Raw genomic sequence first — 17,060 nt, forward strand, 5'->3', positions numbered from 1 at the left:
ATATCATCAAAAAGTAAATGCAGTCTATTTTAATAAAGGTAAATAATTGGAAGTCGGAATTGCAATTACCTCTATTATTTGCGAAATTCGGACCTTCTATTATTTGCGAAAAAAAATAGATTAGATTTATTTTTTGATGATATATTTTTTAAAATTTTTGTTTAATTAAGCTATCTCCAAGTCAAAATGATTTTACATATCAAATGATTTAAAATTTTTAATGACATGTGTATTAAGTACTTAAAATTTACACTATTTTAAATATAAAAAATAAATATTATGTGGTATTTATTATAAATAATACATAAATTTATATATTGAATAAAATATACAAATTTTAATTATTTTGTTTTGAAAACTTGATCAAAAAAATTTAAAAAAAATATCATCAAAAGTTAAATCTAGTCTATGTAAATATGTAACTTTCTATTTCCCAACATAATAAATAAATATTTTCTAATAGATGATCAAAAATTAGTCAATTTGACTACTCAAAAAGCAAAAGGAACATTTAAATTGAGTTGAGGGAGTATTTTAACGGAAGTTAACAGAGTTCAACAGTGAGGGTGCATATTGTTCTTGAAATGTAAAGATAGTTTGTGCGATTCGAGTTTCCAAAAATATGGGTACAATATCGTTTTTGAACGTAAGTTAGGGGGTCCGAATTGCAATTACATGTACAGGAACTTAAAGGAGTGTACATGGAATAGTTAACAGCAGTAACGGCAGAGGGGTGCATCTCAGGCTTAAAAGAGTTTTTCAAAGTATGAGTACAATATCGTTTTTGAACTATAATTATGGGATGCGATATGCAAAGTAATGAGCATGTTTGGCTCACCGATTTTAAAATGAAAACAAGGAATTATTCCAAAATAAATTATACAAATATATCATATTTGGGTCCAGGTCCCTGGCAGTCGTATGGCAGGGACTGGTTAACCAACACACAGATCCTAAGAGCAAGTCCAACACTATGCTAAGAGGTTCCCTAAAAATATTATAAAATAATATGTCTTAGTGATTTAGCACAAGATTTAGCACATGAGCTCCAATAGTACTCCCTATATCCATTCCCTATTATTATAATAATATTAAATTTAAACAACTTTGGTGTGGAGGAGAGAGGGAAATGATGTGGAGGAGAGAGGGAAATGAATATTTTAATGATAAAAATAGTTTAGAAGTGGCTAGCATATTCTAAAAATAGGGAATGGGAGGCTTATGCTAGTGATTTAGCACATCACTAGCATAGTGTTGGAGTGCAATTTTATCACATATTCCCTATTTTTGGATTTAAGACTTGATTTAGCACACCTATTGGACTTGCTCTAAGCCGTTGGATGCATATCCAGCGACCAGGATCATATTAAAATTTTAATATGTCCAGCGTTTTTCTAGCGCTGGACGGGAATCCCCATGTCCAGCGCTTTTTGCGCTGAACATATTAAAATTTTAATATGATCCTGGCCGCTGGATATGCATCCAACGGCCCAGGATCTGTGTGTTCGTTAAGCGCTCCACAGCAACCGATTGCTGTGGACCGCTCCCCATCATATTTTTCAATAATAAATATTAGCAGATGTTCAATATTTCTTATTTCTACATTGGATCCTTCATTCTTTTTTATCAAAATGTTCATTGTTGATTTAAATCTGAATCTTCGATTATATATTTGGCACAGCTATCAAGTCCCAGAACGCCACATTTGGATCAACTCAAGATGCTATCAACTTTCAAGCAATGGAAATCACGTTTAACAGTAGCCAAGAGGAGAAATGATACATGTTCTAATCACTGCAAGGTGGCAACATTTTTAGTATGTGACAACCCATCTTGCTTTCTGTATCTTCTCCTATCAGATCTTCAAGAAACACACACATTCAACCGTGCACCTAATATTTACTACTCATTTTTAGAAGTTACAACCCTCACCGAAAACATCTCCTCCACAAGTATGTACCTTATTCCGATCAAAAGCATTAGTTGTTTGCCACCAACGCGTCCTCGGCCCAACTACTCTCGAGTTTCTTGATCACTAATCTATTCTGACCTGCAACATCTTCGTTCTTTGAAGACATGTCAGCATCGATCAAAAGCGTGTCTTCTTCCTTGATATCTCCTTTCAAGAATCTCAAAGCAACCTCATTCTCTACCATTTGTTGTATCACTCTCTTCACTGGCCTAGCGCCAAAATTAGGGTCAAAACCTACTTGCCCCAGGTGTTCGATTGCTTCCTTTGTGTATTGAAGATTGATCTTCTTCTGCTTTAGCCTGTCCTTGACACGATTCAGCTGCAACAAAAAATATATCAAGTTGTCAATGTAAAGCACCAAAATGAAATTAGAGTGAAGACACAAAACAGATCACCAAATTTGCAGAAGGCATCAATGATAATTAACAGTTTTACAAGCCTAATACAAGTTCTCTAGCACCTTGACTCGGCATAATGGACAAAAGCTGAAGCAGCACAGGTAAGGAAGGAGCTCCTAACAAGACAATAGTGACAAAATCTTAACGACCAACGTGATTCCAATGCATTGCCCTAACCACCAGTAATGCCCACAAAAAAAAAAAACCGAACTTTTTTTCTTATCTTTCTGAGTTTTTAGTCACTGTGAAATTCCTTCTAATACCAAATATAGCATATCTGAAAACACACTCCTTAAGATGGTACAAAACAATCCTAAGCTGATATTTATCTAGACTCGGTCTACCACTACAAGCAAGTTAGTTGCACATACCACTCTAGCAGTTTGAAGTTATAATTCTAATGTAAAATAATAAATTTGTAGGAGATTATAAGAAAAGTTTTGAGGATATAGATTTATTACCTGAATCTCCACAATTTTGCTTATTTCCTTCGAGTCAAGTGGTTGGAAAACGATATACTCATCGATTCTGTTCATAAATTCTGGACGGAAAGTTTGTCTAGCCAACTCAACGACCTCTCTTTTCATCAAATTGTATACAGCATCCGTATTATCATGTGTTTTCCGGAGAGTATCAAGAATGTAATGCGACCCAATATTTGATGTCATTATCACCACACAGTTGGTGAAACTGACAGTTCTCCCTTGGGAGTCGGTTATCCTTCCATCATCCAACAGCTGTAATAGAATGTTGAAGACATCATGATGCGCCTTCTCAATTTCATCAAAAAGCACAACAGAATAAGGCCTCCGACGAACCACTTCAGTCAGCTGCCCACCTTCTTCATAACCTACATAACCAGGTGGGGCACCAACTAAGCGAGAAACTGCATGTTTTTCCATGTACTCACTCATATCAATGCGCACAAGAGCATTTTCTGTGTTAAAAAGGTATCCGGCCAGTGCTTTCCCAAGTTCAGTCTTGCCAACACCAGTCGGTCCCATAAACATAAAGCTTGCTATAGGTCTGTTAGGGTCAGAAAGTCCGGCCCTAGACCGCCTGATAGCATCAGCTACTGATTTGACTGCCATATCCTGACCGACAACGCGCTTGTGAAGAACCTCTTCCAGCAATACAAGTTTGTCCCTCTCTGATTGCTGAAGGTTTGACAATGGAATGCCAGTCCACTTACTTACGATTTCAGCAATATCAAGATCAGAGACTTCTTCACGCAGCAAGGAATTGCCAGAACCCTGATAGTCAGCAAGATTCTTTTCAGCTTCTTCAAGCTGGCGTTGAAGAGACATTAATGTTCCATATTTAAGCTCAGCAGCACGATTTAGGTCATAGTCACGCTCAGCAGCTTCCATCTCTAATTTGACTCTGTCAATCTGCACAAGGAAAAAAAAGATAACAAATAGGGCATAAGTAGTACAAATCAGAACAATGGTACCACTCTTTGCTGCATTATTGCCAGAAGCTGGATCTATGGAAAAGGAAAACACATTACCTCCTCCTTTGTGGATCTTATTCGGGTCATAAGATTCTTTTCACGATCCCACTGTTCAGTTAGCCCTTTCTGTTTTTCTTTGAGTGATACAAGATCATTTTCCAATTTGGCCAGCCGTTCTTTTGATGCTTTATCAGTGTCATTTTTCAGAGAGAGCTTCTCCATCTCCAACTTCAGTATTGCCCTGTCGATTTCATCCAATTCAGTGGGCTTAGAAGTGATCTCCATTTTAAGTTTTGCAGCAGCTTCATCAACAAGATCAATAGCTGGAATGGAAAAGAAATTCCTCAGTGAACAATATAGTAAAACACAACTCTAGAATACTAGGATACAAAATTTGTCACAAACTTTTAAAAAATTGGAAGAGCTAGAACATTACAATTGAAAAGCATATACTTTACTGATATGTTGTTGATAAAATTCCAATTAAAAAGAGATCAATAGGATAGGTGTTCTAAACCATATCAACAATCTTAAGTGTATATTCTTTACACAATAAAGCGTTACAGAGAGAAGATTGAACACAGTACTACCAGAACACAAGAAAATACTTCAAAAAGTTCAAAATTTTCAAACAAATAGAACACACCCTAAACTACAGCTAGCTAAAAACAGTTACGGACACCATAATTGCTTCAGGGTTAAGTACTTCGCAAATGGCAATAAAAAGTTTTTTCCCCAAAGAATGGAGGCATGACCATGAACTTTCACTTACTCTACCTTTATCTGGTAAAAACCGCTCTGTGATGTACCGATCTGCTAGAACAGCCGCCGAAACCAAGGCACTGTCAGATATTTTGACCCCATGATGCAGTTCATACCGCTCACGCAATCCTCGGAGAATAGAGATTGTGTCCTCTACAGATGGCTGGTCACAAAATACCTGTTGAAATCTCCGTTCTAAAGCAGGGTCTTTCTCAATGTACTTCCTGTACTCGTTTAATGTGGTTGCTCCAATACATCGCAGCTCACCACGACCCAGCATTGGCTTCAACAGATTTCCAGCATCCATTGCTCCCCCAGCGGCACCTTTACACAAAGAACAATATCACGATATATAAAATTATAAAAAAATTTCAATTCAGCCAATATGCTAGACAGGTCATGATATCTATGTATCAACGTAGATCTGCAAATAAATAGAAGAGACAATCATGTGTTTACTACACATAATCAGGCCTTGTGATACTAACAGAATTTTTGGGTAGGCAAAGGAATAAAGATTCTATAGAGAAGCATGATTATACATATGTAGCTCAAAGCATATAGGCTAGACAAGTCGGAATATATTTTCTTTCGCATCAAGAACTAATACGTTTGTAATGTCCTTGCCTCCAGCAACTTTTAAGGTCCAGAGACAGCATCCCCAGGACTCTTCAATATTTATATCATTGGTACTTGCAAAAGTTTTTACCTGCTATTTTAATCTTGCAACACAACGATGCACAATCTATGACGTGCAACACTTGTCTAACATTGGACGAACACATGTACGGTACATGACTACAAGCTTTCTATGTCAAAGTCTTAGTAGACAAATTTATTTTTTAAAAGTCCAAAAAATTCCAAGGTAAATTATCTGGCCTCTGACATCTTCATTCTTGTAAGCATGTAGCTGCATCAACAATCAGCTACTCATATCTAAGCTAAATTTGTTAAAAGCAAAAAATATACTTGCATTAGATTATCCCCGAAAAATGTTGACTCACTAGATTGGTAAATATACAGTATAATAAGCACAGATAAAACTATTGGAAGAGTTGCACCAAGGAAAAAATGCAAAAATTTACAGCATAAAATTAGTTAGACTTGGGACACTAACCTGCACCAACCACAGTGTGTATCTCATCAATAAACAAAATAATCTGACCATTCGAAGCTGTGACTTCTTTTAGGACAGCTTTGAGCCTTTCCTCAAACTCTCCTCTGTACTTGGCACCAGCAAGCAGTGAACCCATATCCAAGGAGAACAACTGTAACAAGCAAAAAAGTACTGCATCAGGCTGACAGCAAACTTCAGCAAAAGAAATAATTTTATACCAACTCCAGTACACCTTTAGATCTGATATTTCTCTCCTGGTTATTGAAAATTATACAATCATACAATTTTTCCTTAACAAAAATAAAACAATAACTATTTAGCAAATAATATAATTTACCAGCTTTGATCACCAACACTCACTTTTACCACTGTAATAAGATTTGATCAATTACAAATCGAGATTTCAACACCATAGTCAATAATGTTTCACTAGAATCTTGGTCCCAGCTAATTCAATCTATGGAGAATACCAGGTTTAAAAAAATGAATTAACAGACAATTTCATAGAACACATATATAATCCACCACTTTAACTACCAGATCAAAATATTAAGAAGCATCAATTTTTCCAAACTACTTGTGGTCATGAACCTTCGCACTTCAAAGAAATGAAAGGTGAGCTATGAACAAAATCACGTTCAATAACAATCCACTAGAATCTTGATCCCAGTGAAATTCATCAGCTGATCAACCAGTACAATATCAGTACTGCATCAACTACTGGTTTTAGTACTCGAATAAACTCTACCATATTTTATTTTCATGTTATATGCATTCAAGTATACAACACTGGATATGGAAAATGAAATAAAAGCACGACCTTCCGGTTCATCAGAGGTTCAGGAACATCCCCACGAAAAATCCTTTGAGCTAACCTGCGAAAACAAAAGTATGCAATAAAGCCCTGCTATCACTGTGACAGATAGAAGTGATGCATATGACACCATACACTATAATAAAGCAAGGTGACTTGTCAAAGTTAGATATATTAATATATGTATATATGTGTGTGCGTGCGTAAAAAAAAAACCACACTTCCTGCTGCCAGCCGTGTACAGGAAATTTAATGTGACCACTAAAAAATGTAATCGTTACTGGTCCTGCCAGCTATTTTTCCTCTACATTTTTAGGCACTACGAAAAAGAGCGGTGGGATAACAAGAGGTACTTGCACAATGACAAATGTGAAACTGGATTTACACTATTGAGAACTTCAATCATGCACTCTAATCTGTGACTTTTTAAGAAAATTTTAGTCACGGCTTGGGAAGGAGGAAGAAGAAGATTTGACCAGTTGCACCATCAGTCCATCACATAGATGGAAATTCAGGGTTGCACCATTCCAAGTCCACACTTCTGTCGGAGTTCTAGAGTCCAGAACCAGGACTTCAAGAAACAATTACATAAATTAAGTTTTTACGGGCATGGTTCGCCAGAAGAGTTTTTTCTAGTGGTGAATAGGTGAGCCACGCATGAGAACCTGCCTAAAGAAAACAACAGCTAGAAACAACGTGATGTCAGAACAAATTTAAAATATAAATTAAATTTTAAACCCCAAATGTAAATTGTACCTGATTAAAGGTAGGACTGTAATCTAAATTAAGTTAATTTATGCTCTCATAAGTCTTTGAATATGTTTAGAACTGAGACATGACCCTTGCGTCCTTGGCATCATATACTCTTTCTTCACTTTTAAAAATGTAGTGGTAGCAATAAGACGGTGTTTACAATGGCTTCTGCAAGTGCACTAGTTCTCATAATTTCCAGCACACTTATAGCAAATTTATGTTAACAGTCATCAGCCAATGTTTCTGAATGAAGCTGCAATATCTAAACCATAACCTTATCTGTTTTTGTTTAGTTTTTAATGTAGTTCACTGTATTTCTAATGATCTCGGTCAAAGAAGTTACATAACCATAATAAACAGTTTCAAGAAAAGAACACAAGGAACAGACAGTTAGAAAATGTGGTGAAGCTTATGTATGAATGTATGATCATTGAGCAAAATAAGGTACTTCGTCAAAGTGGGTAACTTAAAGTGGCTTGTTAATGTGTCAGAGAAAAGGTCATTTAAGATCAATAATGTTTGAGATAGTTTCATCTGTTTTTCTTGCCTTCACCTCACACTCTCACAGTCAAGTAGGAGAATTTCAACAAGGTCAAGGATATAACTTTCAAAAAGGAATATGTATATAGAGGGAAAGTCAAAACGGCTCAGATTTAAAAGATATTGGTGTGACAAAGAACATAAAGAATTTACCCTTCAGCTATTGCAGTTTTTCCAACACCTGGCTCGCCAATGATAACTGGGTTATTTTTTGTTCTCCGAGATAGTATCTGAATGCATCGTCTGATTTCATCATCCCTGCCTATAACAGGATCAAGTTTACCACGTCGAGCAAGCTCTGTTAGATCATTTCCATATTTGTCCAGTACATCGTATTTTCCTTCCGGATCTACATGTTAAGAGGCAAAATTTATATTAATCAGCAACCAATAAAAGCAAAAATAGGGATCGCATAATGTTGTAATAATTGCGGATATTTAGTCAAACATAAGCCGCATAAAAAATGAAATGAAGACATGCAAACAAATTTAAACCCAATATGAAGACCAGAAACAATTTCATGTGAAAATGTGACTTACATACCAGAACTGATAATGTATGGTGACCAAAAATATTTTCATGTGACTAAAAGTCTAATACAATAGTACTCAGTATTCTAAACAAACTAAAGCTGTTAGAATATAATACAACCCCCCCCCCCCCCCCCCCCAAACACAGACACACACAAAAAAAAATTCCATATATACGCGCACTTAAATTCTTTTTAAAACGAAACCTTGAAACGAAATCTCATGGTTGCTACTTTAAGTCATTGTAATTGAACTTACAATAACCAATATGTTAATGCATAATATTAACATGTACATTTGATCAGCAAAGAGAAAATTTGAACTGAAAGAAACATATTTCAACTCCATCGGAGTTGGGTAAAAAGAAAAGGTCTCAGATATGGAGCACATGAATATTAGCAGTTACCAAATGGGGAATAAGGCCAATTACAGTTTTTAATATTTTATTAAGTAAAACTGAAAATTTAAATGAGAATCTCAGAAAAGATACATAGTTATCAAGTAAAAATAATTAACAGTAAAAAAATTTGGCATAAGATATATCAACTGGAAAGAAGGTGAGGCAGCTAGGAAAGAGACCTAAATAAGTGTATTGAATATATTAATAGGGAAGAAGGTGAAGCAGCTGGAAAAGATACCCTATAAAGCGATCTTTTTCTCGTGTACTCGTACAATATATTAGCACATAAATACATAAATAACTATTTATGAAAGAGAAAAATGTTCATATCCTTTTGCCATGAAAATATCAGGTAAATGAACCTAAATTATCAATTCTCTCTCGTAATTCATATTAAATGACAATATGCATACTTATTGTAATTTCAAGCTTTACCTATATAAAACCCGGAAAAGTTCACTAGTATTAGCCACTTATACACCAGTCACATAAATAAAAAAAACTACCAACCTAAATGACTATCAAAGTTAAAGTAATATAAGGCTTCATACTTTGATCGGTGACCCTCTGATTCCCGCGAACAGCTTTGACGGCATCTTTCAAAGTCTGTTCGCTGAGCTGCAAATTCTTGAACAACTGCTGACCAAACCTCTTATCTGAGAGGAAGGCCAATAATAGATGTTCAACCGACACAAAGTCATCTTTCATCTCTCTTTTATGATTCCTTGCATTGCTCAACAGAACATTGAGATCTGGACCAAGTACTGGGCCACTTGTTTCACCTATCACCTGCCATGAGAAAATAAGAACTGTGAGTGTCTTACACGTCTCAAACCCCTCGACGTATCCCTCCCACACTTTCATACCTTTGGTTGTTTATGTATGAAGTCATCAGTAGCTTGCAGAACTGAAGTGTTATCAAGGCCAGCCTTTGTCAAAATTCTTCTAGCCAGACCATCTTTCTGCTCTAGCAGTGCTTTCATTAAATGCTCAGATTGCACAACCTGTTGTTTGCTGATTCGCGCCGCGTCGACAGCACCAACAATCCCCTCCCATGCCATCTCAGTAAATTCTGAATCATTAATCTATAAAAGAGAAAGAAAAGACTGACTTAAACGCATCACCAACGCAAGACATTTACATAAATACCAACAATTTAATCGAAACTACCGAAAACTACGACATTGTTAGAGAGAATGATTAGTAACTCGTGCCCCAGTTAGAGAAAATGACTTAAATTCAGGCAAGTTACATTTCAAAACCATAACTAAATGTAATATATACATCTATTCACAATCCCTATAACTAAACAAACCAAGTCTACCATAACCATTGTCCCGCCAGTAGACACAAAAGGGTATTTTTATCTACTACAGCTTAAATTTAACGATAACAATTTGTAAGTTTATATATACATCTGATTGTATTACAATGGCTATAACTCAACAAAACCAAATCTATGATAACCATTATCTACTATGACTAAAATTCAAGTTTATAGTTGAGCATATGGATATACACAAATACCTAAAACAATGAAAAGATTGAATATTTATCAAAGCTTCATAAAAAAGATTACAAATTTGAAAGTGAGGAGAGCAAGTTTGATACCTGAGCAGAGGAAGAGGCATTGGTGGAGTAAGAAGGAGGAGAAGAGAAGCTATAAAACAAACCAGGCCTTAAAGTTTTAGTATTAGCAAGAGAGTGAGTTCTAGTAGAATTCAAACAAGAAGTAAGAAAATGAGCTTGTGGGTTGTGTTGAAAAGGGAAAATATTGGTAGAAGAAGAAGAGAGGAGGCATAATAATCTGTGAGGAGTGTGATAATTAGTAGGGTTTGTAAGAAGAGGCCTTGTGAAGGCTCTTGCCAAAGAGAGAGAGCTTCTTCTGCTTGCTGCCATTTTTCTTCCCTGTTGTTGATTGTGTATGTATATGTGTATGTATATATTGTTCAGGGTTTAAGGGGATGATGAAGAAGATGATGAAATGATACTGCTTTCTTGGGGAGGTGGCAAACTCTCTGGATTTGTTTAGAACCTTCTCAGTTCTCACCCGTCTTTACTATCCGGGTCGGATCCTAACATACCCGGTTCCTTACTTGTTTCGGGTTTCGTTGTTTTTGTAACAAAATGGCAACCAATTTTACAGGCTCATTTCCTATTTCTAAATAGTATAAATTATCTGTATAATTATAATATAAACAAATTATAAATCTGAATGCCCAATGATTGATATCATTTGCTAAAAAAATTATGGAATACTTGAATAATAATATTATACTAGCCTTTAACCCGTGCGAAGCACGGGCGGGTATATAATTCATAATTTATTATTTATAATTTAAATTTTAATATCATTTTATTAATATTTTAGTATTAATGGATTGGATTTTAGTTAAATTATATTATTTTACTGACTATATATATATATATATATATATATATATATATATATATATATTAGTACATTTAATCCGAATTTAGTACACGTAGATTTAAAAATAAAAAAAATCAGAAAATTCAAATCTTTTCCAAACATAGCCGATCGTGTATATATATTGAAATAGAACACGTTAAAGTTAAAAAGAGTTATATGAATGTTCTTGTTAAAAAAAGATATTCAAAATTGTATATTTATAATTTTACTTACAACATCATTATAATTTTTTTAATGAAATATTATATTATAATGTATTGTTATGAGTGTTTTTAGTATTTGAAATTGTTTAACAATATAATACTAATAGACTCCACATTTGTAGACTTGTAGTACCACAAAAAGAGAGTACCAAACCAAAAAATATAACTAAAATCTTGGATTACAAATTATACATATTGGCTTATTATAATATAGATACTTACAACATCATTATAATTTTTTTAATGAAATATTATATTATAATGTATTGTTATGAGTGTTTTTAGTATTTGAAATTGTTTAACAATATAATACTAATAGACTCCACATTTGTAGACTTGTAGTACCACAAAAAGAGAGTACCAAACCAAAAAAATATAACTAAAATCTTGGATTACAAATTATACATATTGGCTTATTATAATATAGATAGATAGATAGTATAGATGAGATTCATGTTGTTGTGCTTATGATAATATGAGGTTCATTGTCTGTTAAGATTAATTAGTTTTTCGATCTGTTAAATTACATTTATGTGTTTGAAGTTTAATTAGTTTTTTTATTATGTTAAATTTGTTTACGTTATATAAGTTTGTCATTGTATTATTTGAATTCAATTCCTGGTGCTTCCTGTAGTCACTGTGTACAGTGCGCTTAGACTTGGAAAATAAATTGTAGTTTCTTTAATTTCTTAATGAAATATTATATGATAATGTATTGTTACGAGTTTTATTAGTATTTGAAACTGTTTAACAATATAATACTAATAGACTCCACATCTGTAGACTTGTAGTACTAAAAGCAGAGTACCAAACCAAAAAATATAACTAAAATCTTGGACTACAAATTATACACATGTTGGCTTATTATAATATAGGGTTAATTATCAACCAGGTGATTGATTGCGGCCCGATGACTCAATTTGGTCACTGAATGGAAAAGTGACTCAAATTAGTCACTCATTTAAAAATTTGTATAAAAAATATCACTCTATCGCTTGTCGAAATTTTGAAAGTATTATATATTGAATTTTCACACATTTTTTATGAATGATATTGCATCCAAATGAAAGGTTCCGAACTATACTATTTTAGCTAATATTGTTAGATTTTTAAACTTTTATCAACTATATATTTTTAATTTTTTGATTGTTTAACTTGATTTAAATAAAAATAAATAGCTGATAAAATTTTAAAAATCTAACAATATTAGCTAAAATAGTAGAATTCAAAATCTTTCATTTGGATGTAATAACATTCATAAAAAATGTGCGAAACTCAAGATATAAAATTTTCAGAATTTCGACTAATGATAAAGTTATAGTTTTGATACAAATTTTTAAATGAGTGACTAATTTGAGTCACTTTTCCATTCAGTGACCAAATCGAGTCATCGGGCCGCAATCAATCACCCGGTTGATATTTAACCCTTATAATATAGTATAGATATTTTGTCCTTACAAAAATATAACAATAAATTTTTATAACTTTTTTTAATTGATTTTACTTTATTAATCTTAGTTACTACCATTATTTTTTCTATTATTTTATTATTATAAAGAAAATTGATGTTAATTATTATGTATTAGACATAAATACTAATATAATATAGATTAAAAAATTTAATCATGTGATTATATATAAAATAAGGTAAATACAAATTTAGTATGAACTACTTGAATATAAAATAGTAATAACTGTAGTTTTGGAATATAATTATATGAGATTGATACATGAATATAAACTATGCTCGATGATTAAAAACTTTCATGATTAGTAGAACACCATGGGACACCTCGTATTATGATTAGTAGAACACCATGGGACACCTCGTATTCACCTAAACCAGTTTCGACATCAAGGCCAGCATCGTTGGTAAACATCCCTTGCAGACAGGCCATAGAAAACAAGCAACTTTACTGGGATTTTTAAGTTCCATAATTGATGCCAGAAGCTCCTTAGCACCATTTCATGAGGACCCTGCAACTTCTTATACATGCTTCTCACCGCAAACTGATCTTTAGGATTAAATAACCAAAACCAAGCATCACATCTTCGTCGAAATGAAATTGGAACTCGTGGAATTAGTTGTCGATCACGATCATTAAACAAATCATCCAACACATCATTGTCCCATGTATTTGTTTTATCAATATCCATCAGATTTTGGACATTAATATTCTGAAGTTCAGGCACTAAATTTGTAGAGACATAGCCATTTCCCGCGCATGGTAACCAGGGCACCTTCCAGACCTTAGTACTAGTCCCATCACCAATGCTCCTTCGACAAGCTACTTTGATAGCATCTTGAGTAGAGAGGATACTACGCCATAAATAACTTGGATTCACACCCAACCTCGCATTCAATAAATCCGTATCAGGGAAATAACGAGCTCTCATAAGCTTAGAAACCAAAGAATGTGCTTCAGTCAAAATCCTCCACCCTTGCTTAGCTAGCATCGCTGTATTAAAACATCTTAAGTTTCTTACCTCCACGCCTCCCCCATATTTTGATACACACAACTTGTACCACGCCATCCACCTGATTCCACTACTATTTGCTCCTTGCCCCCACCAAAAATCATTCATTTTCTTCTCAATCTTATCACAGTTATTAGGAGGAATTAAGAACAGACTCATATAAAAATTTGGGATGGACTGTGCTGCAATCTTCAAAAGAGTCAGCTTCCCATTTTTTGATGAAGAAACTTTTTCCCAACCTTGTAATTTTTGTGTCACTCTATCAGCCAAGAAACCAAACACTTCATTTTTATTTCAGCCTACGTACATAGGTATACCCAAGTATTTGCCAAGCACATTAACTTTTTGCACGTCCAAAATCGTACAAATCTTGCTCTGTTCCTCCACTGATGTATTCACACTGAAATTGATGCTGGATTTATTATAGTTAATAGATTGTCCAGACAAAATTTCATATCTTTGCAAAATGCCTTTCATAGTACAAGCTTCAACTTCTGTGGTCCGAAAAAATAAATAACAATTATTCGCAAACAAAAGGTGAGATATAGAAGGCGCCCCTCTAGCTATCGCACACCCATTAATCAAGCCAACATTTTCATGATGATTAATAATCGCACTCAAGCCTTCTGCACACATAATATATCTTGACGGATTCCACGTTGCGGTGTAATGTTGTTCGCACAAAATCACGCAAGCGTACGTGTTCACAAGTAGTATAGAATCAAATTTAGTTCATTCCCACAGAGACTGGTGTAATCAGAAATATGCACTTATGCAACAATGTATGATTATTATTCAATGCTTGGACAAATAACAATTTGGTTGGTTTTATCTAAATTAACTAAATCAAGTCAAATTATAACTAAGAGGATTAAAATCGAATTACTAATGAGAATAAAACATGGGATTCTAACTTCATTATATACTTCATTCATAGTTATGCCTTATCGATATGTGATGGTTGATAACTAATCAGATAACACGAGACTGATACACGCTAACTGTCGTTATACGCGCACCATACTGTTTCACATCCACAATTAAGATAGAAGGTAAACGGACACCAATTATACTTAGCCCCTATATGTCTATAAGATTTGAAAACATAACGGTTGAAGATCAAGTTATCTATGAAGATTACATAGGGCGATGCAAGATGGGTAAAATCACATCACAATTATGCATATCGAACACATAAACCTATGCTCGCATGGCAAGTTCTAAATCAATATATCCACTGTCGCTACAATAAAGATTAACAAACAATCTAAGATGTTAGCTACGCATCCACGAGGAATAAGCACAACCAATACGAGGAAATCAAAACCATCACATAAATAGTTAAGGCAAATTAACTATTGAAATCCATATATAAATCCGCTAGAATCCCACGATAATGATTAGTTCATACTCGAACTTCTCATCATCATGGGTTCGAATGTAAACATTATACTAGATGTCTAAAACAAATACGAAAGTACTAGAGTAAGAGTTATGAAACAAATCCGAACGAGCATCCACAATTACGCCTACTTCGAAGAATTACAAAAATGAAATCATGGAACTAGGTATTCTTCGTAGCTGTCACTTGCTCTCTGAATGTTTCTAGGTTCTTAGACTTCTCCCTTGAGCTTTGGTCTAAGTCCCACAGCGATCGGGTCTTCAAACGGATCAAGAATAGTCAATATGTGCTTATTCTCCCGTCAAAGTGGGGTGGAGACCCCGTCAGTGGGGTGGAGACCCCGTCTGGGCAGACCCTTTTCCTGTTGAAATGGGGTGGAGACCCCATCAGTGGGGTGGAGACCCCATTTGGGCAGGCCCGAATTCTTTTGGAACCTCCTTTCCCTTTTCTCCTTCCTCGCTCGCTCGATCCCTACGCCGTTTCCTTCACCTTTTAGCCTTGAATCCACCCTTTATCCTCCTCCTAGGAAACCTACACAACATCACAAGAAACATATCAAAAACACCACATACTTGAGGCCAAATCATCAATTTAAGTCGAAACGAAGGCATTCCAAGTGGATATAAAATCCACTTATCAAATGTCTCCAAACACTTCTTCATTATGCAAAAAAAAATTATAGGAAACAGTTTTAACGCATGCCATAATTCGAGCAATCCATACAGATTGAAATCCAAATTTCACCATCATATTTTCAATGAAGCTCCATTCCAGCCGATCATAAACTTTTGAAATATCAATTTTTAATCCCCCAATTCCATGCTTTCCTTGAGTTTTCCTCCAAATATAATGGTTTAATTCAAAAGTTTAGTAAATGAATTGTTCAGCGCCTTGTCATACACTGACTAATTTGGGGTCATTATGTTCTTCTCCACACAGAACTTTCTAGAATATCTTGGAATATTGTAGTAGGTCCTAGATGTATGAACTATTCCAGAATACTCGTGTACTTATAAATATCTTTAATATTTCGGGAGAATATCTTAAAATCTTCCTTAGTGGAGGAAGCATTACTTAGGATCTAAAACCCTCTATGGAGTAGTATAAGAGAGGAGACCCTCTCATTTGGAGGGAATCCAAGAAATTGTAATCTCTCAAATTTTGTATACATTTGTAATCTCTAATAGAAGTCTTTCTTTCCTTCAAGTATTCTAAGTGCTCTTTCTTCACTAGCTCACTTGGGTGTTTGAAAGGCTGTATTTAGTTTGTATTTTAATAATTTGTATTGAAGTAGGACTATATATATAATTATATATATATACACGTATTTATTTATATTTTTAATAAACTTTAAAATTTTAAAAAGTTATTATTATTATAATATGTGGGAGATGAAAAATCACTTATTATTAAATATTCATAAAAATGGGTTATATATATATATACCTATATATGTGTGTGTATGTGTGTGTGAATTATATATATTATAATAAAGGTTAGAAATTTGGAAAACAATTGTTATTATATTTTTGTCGCTATTTCAGTAATTAGGTACTACCTCTGTCCCTTTTTACTTGTCACTTTGACTTTTTGCACGTAATTTAAGGTGAGTAAACAAGATAATTCCGCTTATTATATTTTTTAAATTTTTTTTGTGAATAAAAATATAATCTATAAATTTTAATTCAGAAAAAGAAAAATAATAAATAGAAGTATGTTTTTTAATCATCTTAAGTTACGTGCAAAAAATCAAAGTGACAAGTAAAAAGGGACGGAGGTAGTATTAATTTTTAATACAACAATA

General features: G+C 34.0%; 2 protein-coding genes across 2 annotated transcripts; both read right to left on the reverse strand.

Annotated features, from left to right (window-relative positions):
- Nucleotides 1-1,731: 1,731 nt before the first annotated feature.
- On the reverse strand, nt 1,732-10,765 carry LOC108227257 (chaperone protein ClpB4, mitochondrial). Its single transcript, XM_017402313.2, has 10 exons — nt 10,351-10,765; nt 9,606-9,824; nt 9,291-9,528; nt 7,963-8,158; nt 6,523-6,577; nt 5,703-5,853; nt 4,601-4,909; nt 3,881-4,146; nt 2,832-3,761; nt 1,732-2,291 (listed from the first exon to the last, which is right to left on the reverse strand). Exons 1-10 carry the CDS (start codon nt 10,636-10,638, stop codon nt 1,980-1,982), a joined length of 2,964 nt encoding a protein of 987 aa, XP_017257802.1. The 5' UTR covers nt 10,639-10,765; the 3' UTR covers nt 1,732-1,979.
- Nucleotides 10,766-13,230: 2,465 nt separating this feature from the next.
- LOC108225706 (uncharacterized mitochondrial protein AtMg00310-like) lies at nt 13,231-14,013 on the reverse strand. The gene has a single exon (XM_017400637.1). It carries the CDS (start codon nt 14,011-14,013, stop codon nt 13,231-13,233), a length of 783 nt encoding a protein of 260 aa, XP_017256126.1.
- Between the last annotated feature and the right edge of the window lie 3,047 nt (nt 14,014-17,060).

This window comes from Daucus carota, chromosome 6 (genome assembly GCF_001625215.2).
Source record: "Daucus carota subsp. sativus chromosome 6, DH1 v3.0, whole genome shotgun sequence".
Lineage (NCBI taxonomy): Eukaryota > Viridiplantae > Streptophyta > Magnoliopsida > Apiales > Apiaceae > Daucus > Daucus carota.

Bases quoted from the DNA above. Each gene is read 5' to 3' on its own strand.
- LOC108227257 (XM_017402313.2), bottom strand. From the start codon at position 10,638: ATGGCAGCAAGCAGAAGAAGCTCTCTCTCTTTGGCAAGAGCCTTCACA. The intron at 4,910-5,702 runs GTTAGTGTCCCA...CTTTGTGTAAAG, and splicing joins ACACACTGTGGTTGGTGCAG to GTGCCGCTGGGGGAGCAATG. The intron at 3,762-3,880 runs GTAATGTGTTTT...TTCCTTGTGCAG, and splicing joins TAAGATCCACAAAGGAGGAG to ATTGACAGAGTCAAATTAGA.
- LOC108225706 (XM_017400637.1), bottom strand. From the start codon at position 14,013: ATGAGTCTGTTCTTAATTCCTCCTAATAACTGTGATAAGATTGAGAAG.